The 22,834-nt window shown below is 45.7% G+C and overlaps 1 protein-coding gene across 1 annotated transcript in view; it reads left to right on the forward strand.

Annotated features, from left to right (window-relative positions):
- Window positions 1-22,834, forward strand: part of LOC105487883 (family with sequence similarity 184 member B) — a 155,001-nt gene that overhangs the window by 59,206 nt on the left and 72,961 nt on the right. The window contains exons 2-5 of the mRNA XM_011751518.2: window positions 16,393-17,145; window positions 18,207-18,342; window positions 20,259-20,398; window positions 20,945-21,151. Coding sequence (XP_011749820.2) covers window positions 16,393-17,145; window positions 18,207-18,342; window positions 20,259-20,398; window positions 20,945-21,151 — 1,236 coding nt within the window. The remainder of the gene's footprint in view (window positions 1-16,392; window positions 17,146-18,206; window positions 18,343-20,258; window positions 20,399-20,944; window positions 21,152-22,834) is intronic.

Consider the following 22,834-nt stretch of genomic DNA (forward strand, 5'->3'; position numbering starts at 1 on the left):
AAGCTAGTGGATTTGGGAATCTGGTTTTGTATAGAGAAGAGTTTTAATTAGTAAATTCGTACATATATGGGATTTGGTTGCTAAAACATAATGATTTTAAAAGGAATCTCACAGAATTTCACTGGACAAGAAGAATCTGGCCAAGCCATGCTGAGAGGGCATTATGCCACAACCCCTGGGCCTTTCTTTTTAAAGAGCCAAGCAAAGACTTTCAGGAATATGTACTAAATGCCACTTTCTGCCTTCCAGTACTGACAGACGATATACGACTGGCTCAGGGAACTCAGCCAAGAAAAAGGGAGCCTGTCAACGTTAGCGAAAATGGAGATGACTTTACACTTAACCCTATTATCCAACCCACACTGGCAACTTCCCAGACTCTCACCTTCAAATGTGCTAATAGGAGTGTGTGTGACCCTAAAGACAGCCACCAGATTTGAACTGAGTGAAAACAGCCCTAGATTCAGGACTTGACATGTATTTGGTGCTACTAGATGTTTCTGAAACAGTAGTTTCCATTACTTTTTGATGCTGGTATCTGGGATGAGAAAAATTGCATTTCTTAAATCTGCTAAGTGGTGATAATAATTACATGCCTCTTTTTCCCAGGCAGCACCGCATAAATCCACTTGCACATAACACATCTGAATGGTGTCCCCTCTCTGTCATACAGAATTCTTCATTCATTTTTTCATCATTTATTCACTCATTCACTTACCATCTGCTGAATCCTGGACCAGGGTTCTGCTTGGTAGTGAGGATACAGTACTGAGTAACGAACAGTCCCTGCTAGTTCCTGTCCCTGAGGACCTGCCATGTGCCTGCACGTTGCCTGACCCTATGTTTGCCATTGGGACACAAAGGTGACTAAGTCATGACCCTGCCTCACAAAGCCAGCAGGCTCTGCAGCGATGAGTCCCCCGGAGACCAGGCCTTACCCTCAGCTATGTGGAGGCAGGTAGAGATTGAGAGCCACTCCTGGGGTGGATGAGGAGTCTCAACGGAGTATTGAGCAAGACTGTCTTGTAGTCAGCCCTTCGATTTAGAAAGAACACTCTAGCCAGGCCAGGGAGAGAAGGGACGTAGAATACAGGAGTCCTAAGAAGGGTGGTCTGGAGGAAATGATTCCAGAAATATTTAGTCAGGACAGAGAGCAAGCTTGCCCTCCACTTTACAAAGCCAAATCTTCTTACTGTTGTTGTGACGTTCATTCTCAGAAGAGCTTTATGCAAGGTTGAATTCAGGAGCTCATTTCTGCAAGCGCAGAGTGCCTGCAACCACATGTCTTCTGTTGTTTGTGCCGTGTAGTTCCCTGTCTGCTGGATGGAAGCTCTAGGTAGCACCACATTACATCAGCAGCAGCAAGACTCTCTTAAACTCTTTTCCTCCACGGAACCAAGTTTCTGGTGGAAGAGACAACACGTTTACTGTCATTGGGCTGCTCAGACTAAAACAGACCAATTTTGATTTCTCTCCAACCAGGTGGACACAGCACAGCCAGAGCCAAATCCCTCAAGGGAGGCCTCAGGACTTGGCCCTTCCTTGTCAGGATCTGTTTCTCCTCCCAGGGCTATGTCGCGGGCTTACGTACTTGTGGATTAACTGATGGAGAGTATTTTGATAGTATATCTTTAGCCTTAAAAAATAAAACTCGATGATAATTGAAGTGCATGTGCATCCTAGAAAAATTAGGAAATGTATAAAAACAAAAAGAAGAGAAATTGATCACCCATAATCTTACCATCTAAAGATAACCACGGTCATGTTTTGGCATATTCTTGGTCATGTTTTGGTGTATCCTTGACCTTTTCCTTTGTCGATACATATGCATGTGTATGTAAGAGTGTGTGTATGTGCATGTGTGTGATTTTGTTTGTTTGTTTGCCTCCCTCTTTTTAAAAAATTTCATTAGCTTCAGGGGTACAAGTGGTTTTTGATTACATGGATAAATTGTATAGTGGTGGCATGTGTGATTTTGAAACAAACCTGGAACAAGATTTTACCTTGTTTAAGAGAGTCTTGCTGCCCCGGATGTGATGACGTGCTACCCGAAGCTTCCATCCAGCAGACAGGGAACCACAGGGCACAAACAACAGAGGTCATGTGGTGGCAGCCACTCTACGCTTTCAGAAATGAGCTCTTGAATTCGACCTTGCATAAAGCTTTTCAGGGAATGAACATCACAGCAACAGTAAGAACATTTGGCAGTGTAAAGTGGGGGGCAAGCTTGCTCCCTGTCCTGCCTAGACATTTCTGGAATCATTTCCTCCAGACCACCCTTCCTAGGACTCCTCTATTGTATGTCCCTTTTCTCCCTGGCCTGGCAGACTGTCATGGACTGTATACAGATGCTACTGAGAGCATGAGTCAGAGACAAAAATGGCTGTGGACCTGACCCAGTGTGGCACTTCCATTTCTGATGTTCAGGTTAAGTGAGAAGCATCTGACCCATAACCCATAAACTGAGAATTCAACCGAATTGTTAGCAAAACTACCTGCTGCTATACTCGAGGCCACGTGCAGTCAGAGCACAGAAATTCAGCCATTGCTGGGAAGACAATTGGCAAAGGTGACCTGAGTATCATAAATGGATGTTTGGGTTTTGTGACAGTGTTATTTGGACAATAATATAGAACTTGAAGCATACTGTTTATTTGAGGATTTTGCAGAAGCTACAATAAATGAACTGGAAAATAGTTAAAGAAATTTTTCTCTGCTGCGAATAGTGGCAAAAGTAAAAATTCATTTAGAACAAGCATTCAAGATATTTAGATTTATCATGCTGTAGGGTTTACCTTGTAAAGTTGCTTGGTGAACAGGAAAGTGCTATGTAAAAATAATGGTAGCACACATTGTTATACCATTCATATGGAAAAATGGATATGCATGTCTATTTAGATCTGCACACAAAAGCTGCTGTCAGGATTTGAATATGTAAAATCGGCATCTAAACAGGTGAACTTGAAGAGCTGCTCTGTCTGCGTTAGAATTTTTGGAATTCCATTTGTATGCATGATTATAGGGTTTGATGCTCCTGCTTGGATTAATTCTCTCTCAAAATATTTCCTGTGAAAAGTGTTGATTTATTTGTATTGCTTTATTCATTAAAAAAATATCATTCACACATACACGTATCTATTAACCACGTTGGCCAAACAAGGGCACTTTCCAAAAAACTCTAAGCAAGTCATTTAAGATTTGAAATAAACGAGATGATCCCTTTCCAGACCCCCATCTTATGCAGTGAGGAGACTCCCTGGGAGACAGTCCAGGCCTGTGTTCTGTGTGAGGGTTGGACTGGGTCTGTAAATGGAGGGGATCTCATTAAGAACCTTCCTGGGAGCCCACCCTCATCTTTCAGCTAAGTCTCAGCCTAAATTGGTTTGGAGAACAGTTGGGTTTCAATTACTCAGAAGCTGATGTCTCACAGTTCAATGCCACGTGCAGCTAGGCGCCTAGCAACGGCTCTCTGATGAGCAATGATGAGGTTTTAATTAGCGTTTTGGATCTATCTAGAAATCCATTCCAAGCTCATTTTCTGGAAGGAGCCCAGCCTTGTTTGGGACCTGTTTGAGGCTGTTTTCTTAAAGGAAGGTTCGGCAACCACACGACCTCTGCTCTCCCCAGGCCTCTCAGCACCCGAATCCAGGGCTTCCTTCTGGCAGTTTAGTTAGTCCTCTTTTCTGACTTGGTCCCCAGAACACTGAAGCTCCGCTCTGTGTGCAGGGATCTGAGTCAAGAGCAGTGACCGTGGCCTTTTGGTGTCCTACAATCCCAGGAAACTCTGCTTCCCAGTAGAAGTGGGATAGCCATCCCCTCAGTCACGCAAGCTGCAAGCTGCAGAATCCTCTGCACTCTTCCCTCTCCCCCTCTCCACACCCAGCGAGTCACTGGCCCTGCCACTCCTCCTCAAGGACAGCTCTCTAGCCCAAACTCCCTCCCCTGGCCCCATCCTTAACTCTTCTTCCTGCCCGCATCGCATCCCGACTGCTCTCTGCAACGATTCCAGAGATGCAGTGTTATTCCCCCTAGCTCCCAAGAGGCCAAATCTCATGAGAGAAACCTCCTGCATGGAACACATACCACAGGTCTCCAAAGTATGCACCCATCTGGCTTTCAGATCTTAGGCCCATTGCAAGGGAATGTTAAAAATGCAGATCTCGAGACCTCCCCCAGACTCTCCACTTCAGGCTGTCTGGGGCAGGGCCTGGAAGTCTGCATGATCACCACGTGCTAGCAAACAAGACAAAGTCAGCACTCCCTAACATGGATGCTGGACTTGTGAGAGTCTGACCCCTGCCCACCTGTCCAGCATCGTGTTATGGTGCGCTCCTCTTCCCTGCCAATGCCCTTCGCCCCAGCTCTGCCCCGGAGGACGCCCATTGCACATCCTCACAGTCTACTCTATGTCATGCCTTTGCGCTTCTTCCTGCTCTTGGTACTTCCCTTACCAGTAGTTTCTTCCCCTTCCTGTCCACCTGGCTGACATTTGCTCACCTTTCCAAACCCAACTTGGGTATCCTCTGCACTCGGATGCCCTTTCTGCTAGGGCGAAGATAATTTTTATTCATTCAACAAATATTAGGGTCCTTTCCATGAGCCAGCCACTCTTTGGGGATCTGGTAGTGAACTCTGCAATCTTTTTCACCTGCATGTAATTTATATTTTAGAGAGAAAGATAAGCAAATGGAATTACTGGATCATATGAAATTCTATGTTTAATTTCTTTTTCTTTCTTTCTTTTTTTTTTTTTTAGATGAAGTTTTGCTCTGTCACCAGGCTGGAGTGCAGTGGCTTGATCTCGGCTCACTGCAACCTCTGACTCCCTGGTTCAAGCGATTCTTCTGCCTCAGCCTCCGGAGCAGCTAGGACCACAGGGGTGTACCACCACGCCCAGCTAATTTTGCATTTTTAGTAGAGACAGGGTTTCACCATGTTGGCCGGGATGGTCTCGAACTCCTGACCTCATGATCTGCCCTCCTTGGCCTCCGAAAGTGCTGGGATTACAGATGTGAGCCACCGCGTCTGGCCCTATGTTTAATTTTTTGAGGAACCACTATACTGTTTTCCACAGTGGCTACACCATTTTACATTCCCACCAGCAATGTACAGGGGCTCCGATTTTTCCACATCCTCACTAACACTTCTCTTTTTGTGATGATAGCCGTTCTAATGAGCATGAAATGCTATCTCATTGTGGTTTTGAGCTGCATTTCCCTAATGATTAAAGATGTTGAGCATCCTTTCATGTGCTTATGTGTTGTTTCTAAAATTTTCCACGTCAGCAATTGAAAGAAGGGAGTTGCTGTGAAATGAGATGAGGAATATTGTGGGAAGAGCAGGTATTAAAGGAAAAATCCAGAATTAAATTTGAGCTGCAGGTTCAATATCCAAGTAGAGATATTGGTAAGCAACAGAATACATGAGTCTGATGTTCAGGTGGCAAGTCCAGCCTGGTCATATAAATTTGGGAGTCATTAGCAAATAGCATTCAATCATGGAATTGAGTGGTATCCCAAGGAAAATTTTGCAAAAGAATAGAAACAGTCTGAGACTAACGCTCTGGGGCACTCCTATGTGAAGGTTGGGAGTTGAGGAGGATGTAACTAGCCAAAGAGATGAGAAGGAGTGGTCAGCAGTCAGTAGGAGTATGTTGTATTGTGGAAGCCAAGTGAAGACAATGTTTCGAGAAGAGGGAGTGATTCATTAGCTCTAATGCTGCTGAAAAGTTGAACAGATGAAGACTGAGAACTGGCTATTGTTTTAGTAATGTGGAGATCACTAGTGACTCTGATGAGCTGTTTGAGTGGATTAGTTGGTGTAAAAGCCTGATTGGAGATAATTCAAGAGGAATAGGGAAGTTGAGAAATTAGTAACAATGGTTATAAAGAGTATTTGAGGAGTTTGCTATAAAGGGGTGTAGAAAAGGCCAGGCGCGGTGGTTCATGCCTGTAATCCCAGTACTTTGGGAGGCTGAGGCGGGCAGATCATGAGGTCAGGAGATCGAGACCATCCTGGCTAACATTGTGAAACCCTATTTCTACTAAAAATACAAAAAATTAGCCGGGTGTGGTGGCGAGCGCCTATAGTCCCAGCTACTCAGGAGGCTGAGGCAGGAGAATGGCGTGAACCCGGGAGGTGGAGCTTGCAGTGAGCCAAGACTGCACCACTACACTCCAGCCTGGGCAACAGAGCAAGACTTCGTCTCAAAGAAAAGGTGGGGGGGTGTAGAAAAATGGAGAATGTGGGGTTAAAATAAAGATTTTTGTTCATGATAAAAATTACAGCACATTTATGTGTTGATGGGAGTGATCCACTAATGGTAATGAAGGAGAAAAGGGTGGGGGGTTACTGGAGCAATGTGATCCTTTTCTCCCCTGTGTCTTTCTCTGCCCGCCGCAGACTTCTAGCAAAGTACTTGAAATACCTCTAGACAGTAGTCCCTTTTTTTCTGTGTTTTTGCTTTCCAAGGTTTTAGTTACCCAAGGTGAACCAAGGAAGGCCTGAAAATATTAAATGGAAAATTCCAGAAATAAACAATTCATAAGTTTTAAATTGTTTGTTGTTGTGAGTAGCATGATTAAATCTTGTGCCATCCTCCTCTGTCCCTCCTGGGATGTGAATCATCCCCTTGTCCAGAGTATCAGTGCTGTAGTCCCTACCTGCCCATTAGTCACTAGTAGCTGTCTCGATCATCAGATCAACTGTCGCAGTGCTTGTTTTCAAGTAAGTAAGCCTTATTTTTACCCCATAATGGCCCCAAAGCTCAAGAGCAGTGATGCTAGCACATTGTTATAGTTGTTCTATTTTATTACTAGTGATTGCTGTTAACCTCTTATTGTGCCTAATTTATAAATTAAGCCTTATCACAGGTATGTACATATGTATAGGAAAAAACATAGTGTCTATAGGGGTTGTACTATCCAAGCTTTCAGACATCCAATGGGCATCTTGGAAGGTGTCCCCCTCAGACAAGAGACGACTGCTGTACATACAAATTGGCTTTCTTTTCTATATCCCTTTGTGTATTAGGCAGATGTTCCTGCAATAATGTTTTGTAACAAACAACTCTAAATCTCAATGGCTACAGCAGTGAGTTATTTCCTGCTCAGCTTCACTGCTGTTCAGCTGCTTTCAGCTGGGTTTGGCTGAGCCACTTGCATTCCACACTCTGGAGTGGGGTCCAGCCTGCTCCATGTCTCTCATTCTGGGACCCATGGGTACCCAGCACAGGCTTTTCTTGTAGCAAGTGGTAGAAGCGCAAGAGGGCAAGCCACAGCACATAAACATATCAAAAGCCTTTGCTTGCAACAAGTCCACTCGCATTCCCTTGGCCAAAGCAAGTCACACAGCCAGGTTCAACATCAATAGGGAAGACAAATAAATGCCATCCACAGACCATTGCAAGGAAGGGGAAAGAAAGGGGGAAGATTATTATATGGACAAGTAATATAGTCTGCCACACTCTACTACTCTATAAGTCCCTCAACAGAATGGTCTTATTTGTTCCGTTTTTCCAATGCCGAGTATCATGCTAGGCATATAGGAAATGCTGCGAAACCATTGAGTAAAACCATATTACCAGCTTTTTTTTCTAAACAAGGTATGATTCTACTCTTTCAACTTTGGACCCAGAAGGATTTGGATTTGAATCCCAGCACTCTCACTTTTTAGTTCAATGACTTCTGGCAGTAATACCGATAATAGTAAAAATCATAACTAATGACATTTCTTAAGTGCTTAAGAAAGGTTAAGTGCTTAAGAGTGCTGTGAAGCATTTTTGGTTCATAATGTCATTTAATCTCCAAACAAAACTCTCCCCATGTCATGGATAAGGTAATGGAGACTCAGGTTCAGTAACTTACTGAAGGCCACACAGCTAGAAAAAGGTGGAGTTCTATTATATTACCCCTACATATGAAGTTAGCCTCCTCTGTAAAATCAGGCTAAGCATAAACACATTCACTTCATAGAATTGTTATTAGGTCAGTTTAAAAGTAATCACGGTTTTCGCCATTACTTTTTGTGACTACCACGATTACTTGTGCACCAACCTAAATAGATTAATTGAAAAGACACATGTAAATTATCTGGCCCAGTGAATGTCATACTCTGGGCCCTCAACAGATATTATGTCCTTTTTTTTCATTTTCATTTCAATTCTGATTCCTGCTGCCCAACTTGATGAAAACTTTCATCAGGATCTGATGTTCAAAAGCCGTTAATTAGAGCCTTGTTAAACCTACAACACTCAGCCTCTACGACCCTAACAAGCCTCTGCTGAAATCTCTGAAGTAAACGCATCAGCAGTGGATTTCTAAAACTCTTAGGAAGTCGTTTTGACTTGCTCAGAATTTCTCTTGGCTGCTCAATTATTTATGTGCTTTGATGGATTCTGAAGTCAGCCTCCCCCGTAGAAGGTGGGTTTATATATGAGGCCTGGAACAGTCTGATGTTCCAGTCTAGAAAGTGGTGAGTGAAAGCAAGCAAGCAGATGGCAGAAGATTTGCCAAGCGACCTGTGAGGCATGAAGCCCAGGAGAAGAGCAGGCCGCTCAAAATCTGCTCAATGATTTCAAACGCTCAGAACAAGCTGGAGGAGATTGTGTCTCTAAAACATGGGACCTTTCCTTTGGAGGAGATGGGGTGAGAGAAGAGGGAAGGAAGAAATGTTTAATAAGTACTACTACGTGCCAGACACCTAAGATATATAATCCTATTTGATCCTCACAAAAACCGGGCCTGGATTCTCTCTATTTTACCGGCAAGAAAACTGAGGATCAGAGAGGTGAAATAACTTTAGCACATTTTAAAAGATAAGTTGTGGGCAGGGTGCGGTGCCTCACGCTGGTAATCCCAGCACTTTGGGAGGCCAAGGCAGGTGGATCACCTGAGGTCAGGAGTTCGAGACCAGCCTGGCCAACATGGTGAAACCCCATCTTTACTAAAAATACAAAAAACTAACCAGGTATGGTGGCATGCACCTGTAGTCCCAGCTACTCAGGAGACTGAGGCAGGAGACTCGCTTGGACCCGGGAAGCAGAGGTCGCAGTGAAGAGCCACTGCACTTCAGCCTGGAAGACAGAGGGAGAAAATAAGATAAAATAAAATAAAATAAAATAAAATAAAATAAAATAAAAGGTAAACTCTGGTATTGAGAATGCCAAAAATGCAAGGCTAAAGATGAGCTGAGCGGGGGATTTGAAGATGTCAACAAGAATGTAATTGAAATGATTGACCATGAGGGACAGGCTAAAAAAGGACAGATGTTGAGATGAAAAGAGACCGTCAACCTAGGAGAGGGCTGGGCGCGGTGACTCACACCTATAATCCCAGCACTGTCAGAGGCTGAGGCGGGCAGATCACTTGAGCCTAGAAGTTCGAGACAAACCTGGGCAACATAATGAGACCCTGTCTCTAAAAAAAAAAATGAAATAATAATCCAGGCATGGTGGTATGCACCTGTAATCCCAGGTACTCAGGAGGCTGAGGTAGGAGGATCACTTGAGCCCGGGAGGTCAAGGCTGCAGTGAGCCATAATGACACCACTGCACTGCAGTCTGGGACATAGAGAGAGACCCTGTCTGTCAAAAAACAAACAAACAAACAAACAAAAACCTAGAAGAGGAAAAAGGGTCAAGCTCAGAGAACAGGTATAGAATGAGGGGAAGGGAGTGGAGAGGGTGGAAAAAAGAGAGGATGTGGTAAGAGTAAGCACATGTCCCGGGGAGCAGTCCCAGGAGTGCCCTTGCATGGTCAGTCGTGAACACTTGCACACGTCCCCACATTGCACAGGAAGACACACTGGATGCTTGCAGGCATTCTCAACATTCTTTGAGCTAGTTTTATGACACAAGATGGCAGGTATCTTGTCCTCCTTCCTCTTTCATCTCTTCCTGAGGCTCCTGTATTAATTGTGAAGATGAGTTTTTTAAGGCCATTGGAATTTTATTATTTTATTATTGGAATTTTATTAGTTGCATTTATAAGCAAAAAAGCAGACTTCAGGCTTACTGGCAGAGATGGAAAAAAGAGTAAAGAAAATGTTGCTTATTAACAGTGAAATGAGAAACATGTCGATAATCTCCCACAGAAATGACTGAATGGCTCTCAGGAGGAGGCAGAGAAATAAATTATAGCTTACACAATGGCACATGAAGCAGCCAAAAATTAAAATGTGATATCTCTTTTTTTTTTAACTGACAAGTAAAAATTACATACATTTATGGTTTCCAGCATGATGTTTTGATGTATACATATGTGATGGAGTGGCTAAATCAGGCTATTTAACATATGCATGACCTCACATGCTTATCATTTTTTGTGATGAGAACACTTAAAATCTGCTCTCTTAGCAATTTTCAAATATACAGTGTATTGTTATTAACTGCAGTCACTGTGCTACATGATAGATCTCTTGAACTTGTTCCTTTAACTGAAATTTTGTGTCTTTTGGCCACATTAATTTCATTTTTTTGTTTGTTTTTGTTTTTTGAGACAGAGTGTCACTCTGTCACCTAGGTTGGAGTGACAGTGGCATGGTCTTGGCTCACTGCAACCTCCACCTCCCAGGTTCCAGTGATTCTCCTGCCTCAGCCTCCCAAGTAGCTGAGGTTACAGGTGCGCAGTACCATGCACAGCTAATTTTTTAATTTTTAATGGAGACGGGGTTTCACCATGTTGGCCAGGCTGGTCTCAAACTCCTGACCTCAAGCAATCTGCCCACCTTGGCCTCTCAAAGTGCTGGGATTACAGACATGAGCCACTGCACCTGGCCCCAACACTAATTTCCTTAGTGCTTACAGAAATAGCATGGTCTCCAAAATCTATTACGAAGTTTAAAAAAATCAAGGTGCAGATGAATGTGTATGTGTATAAAAGACGGTGAAAATATGTGATATGGAGTATATAACATAACATTCTTTTTTATGCACACATTATCCCTGAAAGGATATATGAGTAACCTGGGCAGGGGGGTGAGGGGAAGGGGAGGTAAGGAGCCATTTACCAGATTTCAGCCTAACAGAACAGTTCGGGCAGATCCTTGGTGTCCACAAGGGATACCACATTTTGTTGGATTTGGGGACTTTGGTTGCCAGACACTGTGGCTCCATGTAAATATGCCAAAGTGCCCTTAGACATTGTGAGCCCACCGTGTGGTACCCTCTCTGCTACCCCCACCCTGAATCTGATTTTGTGTTAATTTTGGGTGGGCACCTTGGAAGCTTGCCCCTAGATTTCCTCCAGATTCCATCCCATGCATGTTTCCTTTTAGCTGATTTTGCTTTGTACCTTTCACTGTCATAAATCGTAGCCCTGAGCATGGCTATATACTGAGTCCTCCGAGTCCTCTAATGAATGGTTAAACCTGGAGCTAGTCTCAGGAACCCCGAACAGATACTAATCGATGCTGTTACAGATAAATGCCAAGATGTCAGAGGCTCAGCACGGTAGTTATTGATGTAAAGATCGATGACAGTGTTCCTGAGGGAGTAGGTGGCCTTCTCCCTGGTCCTTCAGGGCTCGGATGCCTTCCATCTCGAACTCTGCCTTCCTCTAAGGCCTCTGACTCCTAATTAAGTTTGCAGATGAAGAAAGAAACTGTGGAAAGAATATGAGCCCTTCTTAATTTCCCCACATTGGCCCCAGGATGACACACATCACCCCATCTACCCAAATTCCATTGGCAATCACCAGGCATGGGACCTCACCTAAATGCAAGGAGCTAGGAAATGGGGCCTCTGCTCAGTGGCTGCTCTGCAGTAGCCCTTCGCGTGGAAGGAAAGCGTGGATCCTTGATGACTTACAGTAGCCCCACAGCAGATACTTACTATGAACCAACTGTATACTCAACTTTATACCAAGTGCTATTGAGCAGCCCAAATAAGTGATATTGTTCTTGTCCATGTGCAGCTTGACATGGAAAAGGGGATTGGTCACCCCAAGGATGAGGAGGCAAGGCCCACTTTTTTCTGGGAAGTCTTCTTTCCTCCCAGACCGCTTCCTCTGTGTTTCCATAGTAACTGGTGATGAATCCTCTCCTAGCACTGATCGCAGTGCATTGAAACTTTCCACTTTCTTGTTTGACTCTCCTACTGAATTGTAATATTTCTGAAGTTGCAAATTCAGTTGTCTTATTGGCCAGCATGTAACCCCAGTGTCCAGCACAGATCCTGCCACAGCTGAGATGTGCAGTGAATCCGCGAATGAATAAATGACTGAGATGGTGAGATGCAGTGTGGCACCAGGCGCGAAACGTTACTCAAACCTTCTTATCTCTGGGACTTTGCAAAAGTTACTGCACTTCTCTGAATCTCAATTGCTCAGAAAAATACCAAATTTCAGGGTTGCCATGAGGATCCTCTGAGATTAGGAATGTGTATATAGCACCTATCCCTGTGCTAGGCACATAGTAAATTTGATTAAAATGGTATTTGCTGTTAACATAAATTATAGCCAATGGGAAACCAATTTCAGCTTCCAGATATATTCTTGGATGGAAGTCACTAGGAGGTCACAGAAATTAACAAAAGTGGCCAAATCCTGTGCACAAAGTGATGAGACGGAGGAGTTTTGGAGACAGCACTTCATTTCATTGTGGGATCTTCCTAAAAGGACAAGGGGACTTCCTTCTCCTGTCCGTGACAGAGTGTTGGATTCATGGTTCTCAAAGTAGTGCTTATTCTCCCAGGGCTTCACAAGATGTCAAACTCATCTCATACCTTGAGTTACATTCTTCAAGATAGAGTTCTGACTCCTTTATTCACTCACTCGCATGGTAATTTTTAGAGTGTCCACTTGAGCCAGGCACTGGGGACGGAGAGTAATGAACAAGGAAGACCAAGCTTCTCTCTCCTGGAGCTTACATTCTGGTGAGGAAGACAGACAAAAAACAGATAACTGTATCAGACAGAGACAAGGAAAAATAAGATCTTAGGCTGTGTCCTGGATATATATACACTCTTTCTTCAAGATCTGCAGCCTCCAGGTAAACCGTTGTTAAATCTATTACACATGTCACCTCTAGTGGTGCCATCTGGCCTTCAATGATGATTTTATAATTAACGCACACATGCACAGGCACACAGTGACACCCAAAACTTCCTCTCATATACTATTCCCAATTGGTCTATTTTCTATTTCACGATTATCTAAGCCTCTAGTTTTTGATTTTCTTTTTTAAAGCCATGCAAAGCTTTTTTTTTTTTCCCCTAAACTCTATGCTAGGAAAGCCTGAGTATGAAAGCTCTTCCCTGGTTGATGGGGGGCCCCCACTTGCTCAGCCTCCCCCAGGCTCCCTGATGTTGCCCTGACTTCCATCAGAGAACTCAAGACTACAAGGAGTGCAGTTTGAAAACCGTGGGTGAATCAGTGGTAGAAACCTGGCAATGAAGTTAGAGTCTAGTTCAATCGACAGCCTCATGGATAAGGAAAAACCAGCAACCCACAAAGGCTAAAAGTAAATCTGTGTGAAAGGGAGTGGTGGAGAGTCTTCAGGAAAGCTGTTCTGATTGTAAATGCCCCAGGGAGCCAGTGTCGTGTTTGGCATCTGACTCTACCGCGTCTGCACCAGCCCAGCTTCTCTTGCATTGTTCTCAGTGAGGACATCTCATGTGGGGTTCACCTTGCCCTGGACTTCTCAGTCTTTGACCCCCTTATCTCCAGTGATCTTTTCCTCTACTTGGCCTCAGTCACACGCTCCCTTTGCCATGTGGCCTTGTTATCACCAAAAAACTGCTTCTGCTCCATCTTTTCAGCATGTTGGCTTTTGAAAATACTTTGTCTTCTCTTTCTGTCACACCCACCAAATAAAACTCCAACTCCAGATAACCCATCCATCCTTCCTGTCCTTCTTTGAACTCATTCAGATGAACCTGACTAAGGAAAATCTCACAGTATAGCAGAGAGAACCGTAACTCAACACAGCCTCTGATGCCACATGGTAACGTAGACCACTGGCTTCCCCATCCTGAAAATGAATTCACAACTTCTCACACCTCACACCTCTATGCTTTCTACCTGTCCTCCAGCTCAGCTCACTGTTAGTGACCTTGTCTCATTCCACTGAGAACGTAGAATTAGCCACCTTCTCATGTCTACAAGGTGAAAGCTCCCTCATTCACCTGTCCCAAGTGCCACACACCTGTCTCCACCTCTTCCTTCCATCCTATCCCCATGAGGATGTGTTCTCATGGCTCTTAAAACCAGTCTCTGTGGTACCCTTCTCAGGGATTTTGGCCCTTTATTATCTACTGTTATTCCTGGGGCTTCAACTTCTGTTTGTTTTGGTTTTGAAACAGGGTCTCACTCTGTCACCCAGGCTGGAGTGCAGTGGCATGATCACAGCTCACTGTAGCCTTAATCCCCCTGGCCCAAGTGATCCTCCCACCTCAGCCTCCCAAGTAACTGAGACCACAGGCATGTGCCACCATGCCCCCTCCTCCTCCTCCTCCTCCTCCTCCTCCTCCTCCTCCTCCTCCTCCTTCTTCTTCTTCTTCTTCTTCTTTTCTTCTTCTTCTTCTTCTTCTTCTTCTTTTCTTCTTCTTCTTCTTCGACCGTGTCTTGCTCTATCGCCCAGGCTGGAGTGCAGTGGCGCAATCTCTACTCACTGCAACCTCTACCTCCCGGGTTCAAGTGATTCCCTCAGCCTCCCCAGTAGCTGGGAGTACAGGCGCCCGCCCCATGCCCAGCTAATTTTTGTAGTTTTAGTAGAGACGGGGTTTCATCATATTGGCCAGGCTGGTCTCAAACTCCTGACCATGTGATCCACTGCCTCGGCCTCCCAAAGTGCTGGGATTACAGGCGTGAGCCACTGCGCCCAGCTTTTTTTTTTTTTTTTTTTTTTTTTTTTTTGTAGAGACAGGGTCTCCCTATGTTGCCCAGGCTGGTCTCAAAATCTTATGCTCAAGTAATCCTCCTGCCTCAGCCTCCCAAAGTACTGGGATTACAGGCAGGAGCCACTGTGCCTGGCTTCAACTTCTGGATTCTCCCTGGGGTCCTTCCCATCATCCTACAGATATGTTCTGGACTCTCTCATCAAGCAAACAGTAACAAAACTCTTCCAACTCCACCCGCTTCATCTGTAGCTCAGGCTCCCTCCTCTGAGCGCCAGACATTTATCTCTGTGTGTGCCTTGGTGCCGTCTCCACTAGTACGTCCGGAGGCACATCAAACTTACTACGTCCAAATTAGACTTCTCGATTTTCTTCTCCTTACCTGTTCTACCTACAGTTTTTTCCATTTCAGAAAACACCAATCTGTGGCTCAGGTCAACATCCTAGGAGTCATTCTTGATTCCTGGGCTTCTCACTGTGCTCCTGTCTTCCTTCATTCAGTTCTTCACACAGCAAAGAAAGCATTCTTTTTTTTCTTTTGTGTCAAAAGTGGAAGAACAGACATCCTTGTCTTCTTCCTGATCCTACGAGGAACGCATTTAGTCTTACACCATTGAGTATGGTGTTAACTGGGGACTTTTTCTACATGCCCCTTATGAGGCTGAGAAGAGTTCCTTCTGTGCCTTGCTTGTTAAGATTTTTATCACGCAAAGATGTTGAATTTTGTCAAATATTTTTTTTCTGTGTCTATTGAGACAATCCTGTGGTTTTTGTCCTTTACTCTTGATGTGGGGTATTACATTAGCTGCTTTTCAAGTTATACTGGCCTTTTTATATATCACTCTGTCCAGTTTTTTTGTTTGTTTGTTTTCTTTTTTTGAGATGGAGTTTCATTCTTTTTGCCCTGGCTGGAGTGCAATGGCTGCAACCTCCGCCTCCTGGGTTCAAGTTATTCTCCTGCCTCAGCCTCCCAAGTAGCTGGGATTACAGGTGCACGCCACCACACTCAGCTAATTTTTGTACTTTTAGTAGAGACCAGATCGCCCTGTTGACTAGGCTGGCCTCGAACTCCTGACCTCAGGTGATCTGCCTGCCTCTGCATCTCAAAGTGCTGGGATTACAGCCATGAGCCACTGTGCCTGGCCTCTGTCCAGTTTTCTAAGTGTTATGTTCGGGGGTTTGCATTCCAAAGTGTTCCTTCTGAACAAATGAGATGACATCACTTCTCTGCTTTAAAACTCTTCCGTGGATTCCCACCGTACTGCAGAGGTCCCCTTTGGAATTCGGCCAAAGCTGCCCTCTTTGGGGCTTTTGTGCAACGTCACCCCTTTGCTCTGCTCCCAGCCCAACTCCTTCCCTGTCGCACTTTCCAGCACTTTCCAGCTCTCTCACTGGCTTCTCCTGGGAACAGTTTCTAATAAATGCCCTCCACGCACATCCTCTTCTCAGGTGCCTCTTGTTCAGATCAACCGCCATGCAGGAGAAGCATCTCTGGTCTCCTCAGCCCTCCCACACCCCAGCCCCCTCGCCCTAACTGGGCTCTGTTGATTTTCCTGCAGGTGATTTATGCCCTGAACACCCGCCAGGATGAGGCTGAGGCCAGCATGGAGGCGCTGCGGGAAGCGCACCAGGAGGAGCTCCAGAATGCGGTGGCAGAGACCAAGGCCAGGCTCCTGCAGGAACAGGGCTGCGCAGAGGAGGAGGCGCTTCTCCAGCGCATCCAGGCCCTGGAGAGCGCCCTGGAACTGCAGAAGAGGCTGACGCAGGAGGCGCTGGCTGAGTCGGCCTCCTGCAGGCTGGAGACCAAGGAGAGAGAGCTGAGGGTGGAGGCGGAGCACGCAGAGCGGGTCCTCACGCTCTCCAGGGAAATGCTGGAGCTCAAGGCTGACTACGAGAGGAGGCTCCAGCACCTGACGAGCCACGAGGCTCCCCCGCGGGGCCGGCCGCCCCAGGAGAGCCCTGATACCAAGTCAGAGCCAGGCCAGGGCCCGGAGATGCAGGAGGTCCTGCTAGAGGTGCAGCGGCTGCGAGTAGAGAACCAGCAGCTCAGCAAGGACTACGCCCGCAAGGCCGAGGAGCTGCAGGCCACCTACGAGCGGGAAAACGAGGCCATCCGGCAGGCCATGCAGCAGTCGGTGAGCCAGGCTCTGTGGCAGTGGCAGGAGAAAGAGTCGGACCTCCGCAAGAACTTCCAGGTCCAGGAGTCGGCCCTGCAGGCTCAGGTCCGGAAGCTGGAAGGAGACCTGGAGCACAGAGGCCGCAAGATAAGTGACCTGAAGAAGTACGCCCAGAAGCTGAAGGAGAGGATTCAGGTAAAGCAGCATCTCTTCTTACAACCCCTAAGGGGATAAATCAGCAGGGCTGCTTATTGTGAACCTGCTACAGGTCAGGCAATGTGCTCAACACTTGCTTTCTAAGGAGGTGAGCCCTATTATCTCCATTGAATTCAACTACATTCGTTCCACACACAAAAAATAGATATATATTCGTTTGTTTGTGTATTTTTGAGACGGAGCCTCACTCTGTCTCCCAGGCAGGAGTGCAGTGGCGTGATCTCAGCTCACTGCAACCTCCACCTCCCAGGTTCAAGCAATTCTCCTGCCTCAGCCTCCCTAGTAGCTGGGAATACAGGCGCCCACCACCAACCCAGCTAATTTTTGTATTTTTAGTACAGGCGGGGTCTCGCCATGTTGGCCAGACTGGTCTCCAACTCCTGACCTCAGGTGATCCACCTGCCTCAGCCTCCCAAAGTGCTGGGATTACAGGTTTGAGCCACTGCGCCCCGCCTACAGATATTTATTGAACACTGACTATCTGCCAGGCCCAGGACTATGGGCAAGGGACACATAGTGAGTTAGACTTGGTCCCTAACATTGGAGAACTTGGAAACCTACAGTCTATAGATGAGAAGCTAAGACCGAAATTGAGAGGCTTAAGGACTAGCTTTATTGGCACATGGCTAATAAGTGTCTGAACTCAGGTCAGCCTGATTCTATAAACCCCTGTTCGTTTCACAGCAACCTGCCTGCCCTAAAATCCCCAGGACTTTGTGTTTATAGAGAGCAGGATCATTGATGATTCAGTTATGTGAGCCCCACAAAAGCACAGAGCCCCATCTCTAAAAGTAGAAGCAGTTAACATTTCTAACATTCCCTGAGCATTTTTTTTTAACCACTTTATCTCATTTAATCCTCACTAAAGGAAGACCAGAGGATGAGGAGGGATTTGATGAACCCTGGGTCACTGAATTCCACAGACTCAGGGCTTCTGCTGTGCAATACCCGCCTTTCAGGTCTGATGGCTATTCTATGTACACAGGATGTCTCTATACAGAGCTATAACCAGAGAAATGGGACCCTTGCTGTCTGTTTAGGACCTGGATGTGCAGCTTAAGGAGGCTCGACAGGAGAATTCAGAGTTGAAAGGCACTGCAAAAAAACTTGGGGAGAAGCTGGCTGTTGCCAAAGACAGAATGATGCTGCAGGAGTGTCGTGGGACCCAGAAGACAGGTGAGATGCCCTGGAATGATTTCCTTAAAAGACCCAAGGTTAGCTGCCAGCTTGGTCTGGTGCTACTGGCAGCCTTACGCCTGCTAAGGGAGCAGAGAGGAGGGGCAGGGCTGCTTGATCTGACCCATCTGGTGGGTGAGACCAATCTCTGCAGGGTACAGGTGAGCTGGTACCTACAGCTGCCTCACCTGGATCTGGCTCAGGTTGGACATCAAAAAGGTATGATGTGAAAGGACCCCTTGCCCCCAAAAATTTCTCCACCAGGCTCACCACAGTGCCTGAAATTCTTAGCACTGACTCCCTTCACCCCCTACCACTTACACAATGCTTTATGCTTTTAATATCATTTAACACAATTATGCTATTGAGTCTTTCCAATAATTTTGTGATAAGTATTGTCCATCTGGTTGGGCAGATTGATGGTGGCTCATGCCTGTAATCCCAACACTTTAGGAAGCTGAGGAGGGAGGGCCACTTGAGCCCAGGACTTTGAGACCGGCCTGGGCAACATAGTGAGACTCTGTCTCTATGAAAAAATAAAAATTAAAAAATTAAATACAGGCCAGGCCTGGTGGCTCATGCCTGTAATCCCAGCACTTTGGGAGGCTAAGGCAGGTGTATAACCTGAGGTCAGGAGTTCAAGACCAGCCTGGCAAACATGGTGAAACCCTGTCTCTACTAAAAATGCAAGAAAATTAGCCAAGCGTGGTGACGGGTGCCTGTAATCCCAGCTACTTGGGAGGCTGAGGCAGGAGACTCGCTTGAGCCCTGGATGCAGAGGTTGCAGTGAGCCGCAACTGGGCCGTTGTACTCCAGCCTGGGCAATAACAACAAAACTCGAAAGGAAGGAAGGAAGGAAGGAAGGAAGGAAGGAAGGAAGGAAGGGAGGAAGGGAGGAAGGGAGGAAGGGAGGAAGGGAGGGAGGGAGGGAGGGAGGGAAAGAAGGGAGGGAGGGAGGGAGGGAGGAAGGAGGGAGGGAGGAAGGAGGGAGGGAGGGAGGGAAGGAAGGAAGGAAATTAAATACAAAGTATTGTCTTGAAATTTGGGGCTCAAGTGATCCTCCCACCTTGGCCTCCCAAAGCGTTAGGATTACAGGTGTTAGCCACCACACTCAGCCCAAAAAGTATTGCCAATCTTTCATGTTACAGATGAAGAAATAAGACCAAGAAAGGATAAGTGGCTGGCTCAAGGTCAGCCAACTGGTTGGTGATAGAGCTCTTGCTTGTGTCCAAAAATACATGATTCTAAGTGCCTTCCCCTAGGCCCCTCAACAGAAAGCTCCTGACACTGGGACACAGTGTCAAAGGCACAAAACCTGGGAGCTGCCTTCAGGGAGCTCATGGGTCTGTACCTTACAGCCCACAGCATGCTTTGGTATCATAGACACGACCCAGGCAGCAGACGAATAACGTGCATGGGAAAGAAGCCACCATGGGAAAGAAAGGTGCAGAGAAGGAGAGGTACTGGTTCTGGAGAAACCAGAAAGGTGTTGTGGGTTTCGAGCAGAGGTCTCAAAAGTGGTACACGAGTACTTTAGAGAATATGGGAGGAAAACTTAGTCATTCTGCTTATATTAAATATTTTTTTTTGTTTCATCCTTTAAATTCCTATTAAAAGAACGTATATTTGGAACATGCTCAATTTTTTTAACCTATGGAAACTGCAGTCAAAAAGATTTGAAGATTATTTAGGAAGGGAAAGCAGGGCAGCTATTTAAGCTCACGAGGCTTCTTGAGAAGAGATGAGAATTGCTACCTTGACCATGCTTGGGGACCAGCAGACCACAGGGCAGGAATTACACAGGGGGTATTGGACAAAGTGGTTGAAAAGCGGAATGGGGGCCTGACAGCAGAAAGCCTTGAACCAGAGGCTGCGGCCAAGAGCATCCCAAATAATGCTGATATGTATGCTTGCAGATGCCAGGAAGACTGAGCTAGTTTCAGAGAACAAAGTCCTGGGGGAAGAGAATGACTTGGAAGCCGGCAATCTTCATCCTCAGCATGATCAAAGCTGTCTCAAGGAGTGCCCTTGCATGAAAGGAGGCACAGATATGCAGGTAGTGTCTGACCCAGCCCTGGGAATGGACAAGGCACAGAGAGCTTTGCTATCTATCATAAGCATCAGGTAGAGGCCAGTTCCCAAACATAGTGGATCCACTTGGAATCAGCAGACCCCGTAGATCCTAGAGTAGAATTCCAGCCAACTTACTGCCTACTCCATGCCATTGGAAACCAGGAGACTGAGAATGTAGCAGAATCCTCCCAATGCTATGTCATCGGCTTCTGGGAAACTGGAAACTGGCTTAGGATCTCATTGCATGTCCCCAGTCAAAACAAGCAGAGCATTATTTAAAATCTACCATAATATGGGCTGAAATATCCAATCTCATGATAATAGATACACCATTCCAAAAAGCCCTTTTCCAGTGGTGGAGACTCTTCCTAACATCAAATATATAGTCTTGTAAAATTGATTGCACCTTGTGCTACGTGCTGTAAAAAATGAAGTATAAACCTTGTAAAAGTTGTATGAAAGGGAAATCGTGATTCCCTGCTCCTCATCCCTCCCCAGTGGTTTTACAGGGTCCTTTTTCTTTTTATAGACCAAGAAAGAGGCAAGTGCTGAGACAGAATATATGAAGCAACAGTATGAAGAAGACCTTCGTAAAATCAAACATCAGACAGAAGAGGAGAAGAAACATCTCAAAGACCAGCTAGTGAAGCGACTGGAAGACTTGGTAAAGAAGCACACCGTGGAAATCAAATCCGTTCGCTCATCTGTGGAGGCCGAAAGAAAGAAACTGCAGAAGGTGAGACCTACTTCCATAGAGACTGTTCTGGTTCTTTTTTCTTTCTCCCACCTCCTTTCTTCCCTTTTTTGTTCCTTCTTTTCTTCCTCGAACATTTACCGAGCTCCTGCTCTGTACAAATGTAAGCTTCTTCTCTGAATACACACAGATGAAACGTACAGTTATGATAGATAGCAGAGCTCCCTATGCCTTCTTCAAAGAGAGTCCAGGGTCTTTTGGAGGAGACAGACACCCCTATAGGCCTGGAGTCATTGACCTGGGGCGGAATCGTGTCATGAGTGGTGAACTTAGGGAAATTCAACTCCGCTTACTCTGCAAAAACACACAGAGAAATACCATGAACAAAAAATTCAGGCCTGGAGGACTTCCTGGATCCAGTTCCCCACTCTATCACCACACTTCAAGTGATTTAACCTGGGCCCCCACAGAGGGAAATTCCACGTGCCTCAGGATCCTCATTTGTAAAATGGAGGGTAATAATAATAGCACCTCGTAGAGTAGCTGCAAGGATTTAATGGGGAGCCACGTGAAGACACAAGGCGTATCCTAATGCCTAGGACACGTGCGCAGCAGGCCGATGCAGGTAATTAATCAGCAGCGTGCCAAAGCGAGGGAAAATTCTGCCTGTGTGTGCTGTTCCACTCTCCCTCCAAACAGGGCGGCTTTCTACTGGCAAGTCATGCGAAGCCTCATCTTTTGTGTTTGCTGGAATGAGTAAGTAACATGTGAAGATTTGGGAAAAGAATGAAGTGTGAAGCAATATCATGGTGAACGTAGGTGGAATGCTTTGTTTAATTATTACAAGGAGGCCCCTTTATAGCCCAAGATTCTGCAGTACCAGCTTTGAGTGGTCACTGAAAGATAATACTGTATCACTGGGGCGTGCACTGTTGTGTGGGGGTTACGAGTAGTAAATACTCAAGATAAATGTTAAATGAACTCGTGAAAGATCAAAAGATCAAGACTAGTCTTGGATCTAAGTCTTAACCCTAACACAAGCTGTGTGGCTGTAGAAAGGTCATACAACCTCTCTGAAGCCTGATTTTTTTTTTTTTTTTTTTTTTTTTTGAGACAGAGTCTTGGTCTGTCACCAGGCTGAAGTGCAGTGGCACGATCTCGACTCACTGCAACCTCCACCTCCCAGGTTCAAGCAATTCTCCTGCCTCAGCCTCCCAAGTAGCTGGGACTACAGGCGTGTGCCACCACACCCAGCTAATTTTTGTATTTTTAGTAGAGACGGGGTTTCACCATGTTGGCCAGGCTGGTCTCCATCTGGTGACCTCATGATCCGCCCTCGTTGGCCTCCCAAAGTGCTGGAATTACAGGCATGAGCCACTATGCCCGGCCTAAAACCTGATTTCTAAAATAGGGTTAAATACTTCAAGGGCTTATTATGTAAATTAAATGTGGTATTATAGTATATATAAACCCTTATCTTAGTGCGAAGCATGTAATGAAAGTTCAAGATATGGTAAGTATTGTTAATTTCTTTTTTTTCTTTTCTTTTTTTTTTTTTTTTGAGACAGGGTGTCTCTCTTGCCTAGGCTGGAGTACGTTGGTGTGATCATGGCTCACTGCAGCCTCCACCTCCTGGGCTCAAGGGATCCTCCTACCTCAGTCTCCTGAGTAACTGGGGCTGCAGGTGCACGCTACCACGCCTGGTTAATTTTAAAATTTTTCTGT

The sequence above is a fragment of the Macaca nemestrina genome, chromosome 3 (assembly GCF_043159975.1).
Source record: "Macaca nemestrina isolate mMacNem1 chromosome 3, mMacNem.hap1, whole genome shotgun sequence".
Lineage (NCBI taxonomy): Eukaryota > Metazoa > Chordata > Mammalia > Primates > Cercopithecidae > Macaca > Macaca nemestrina.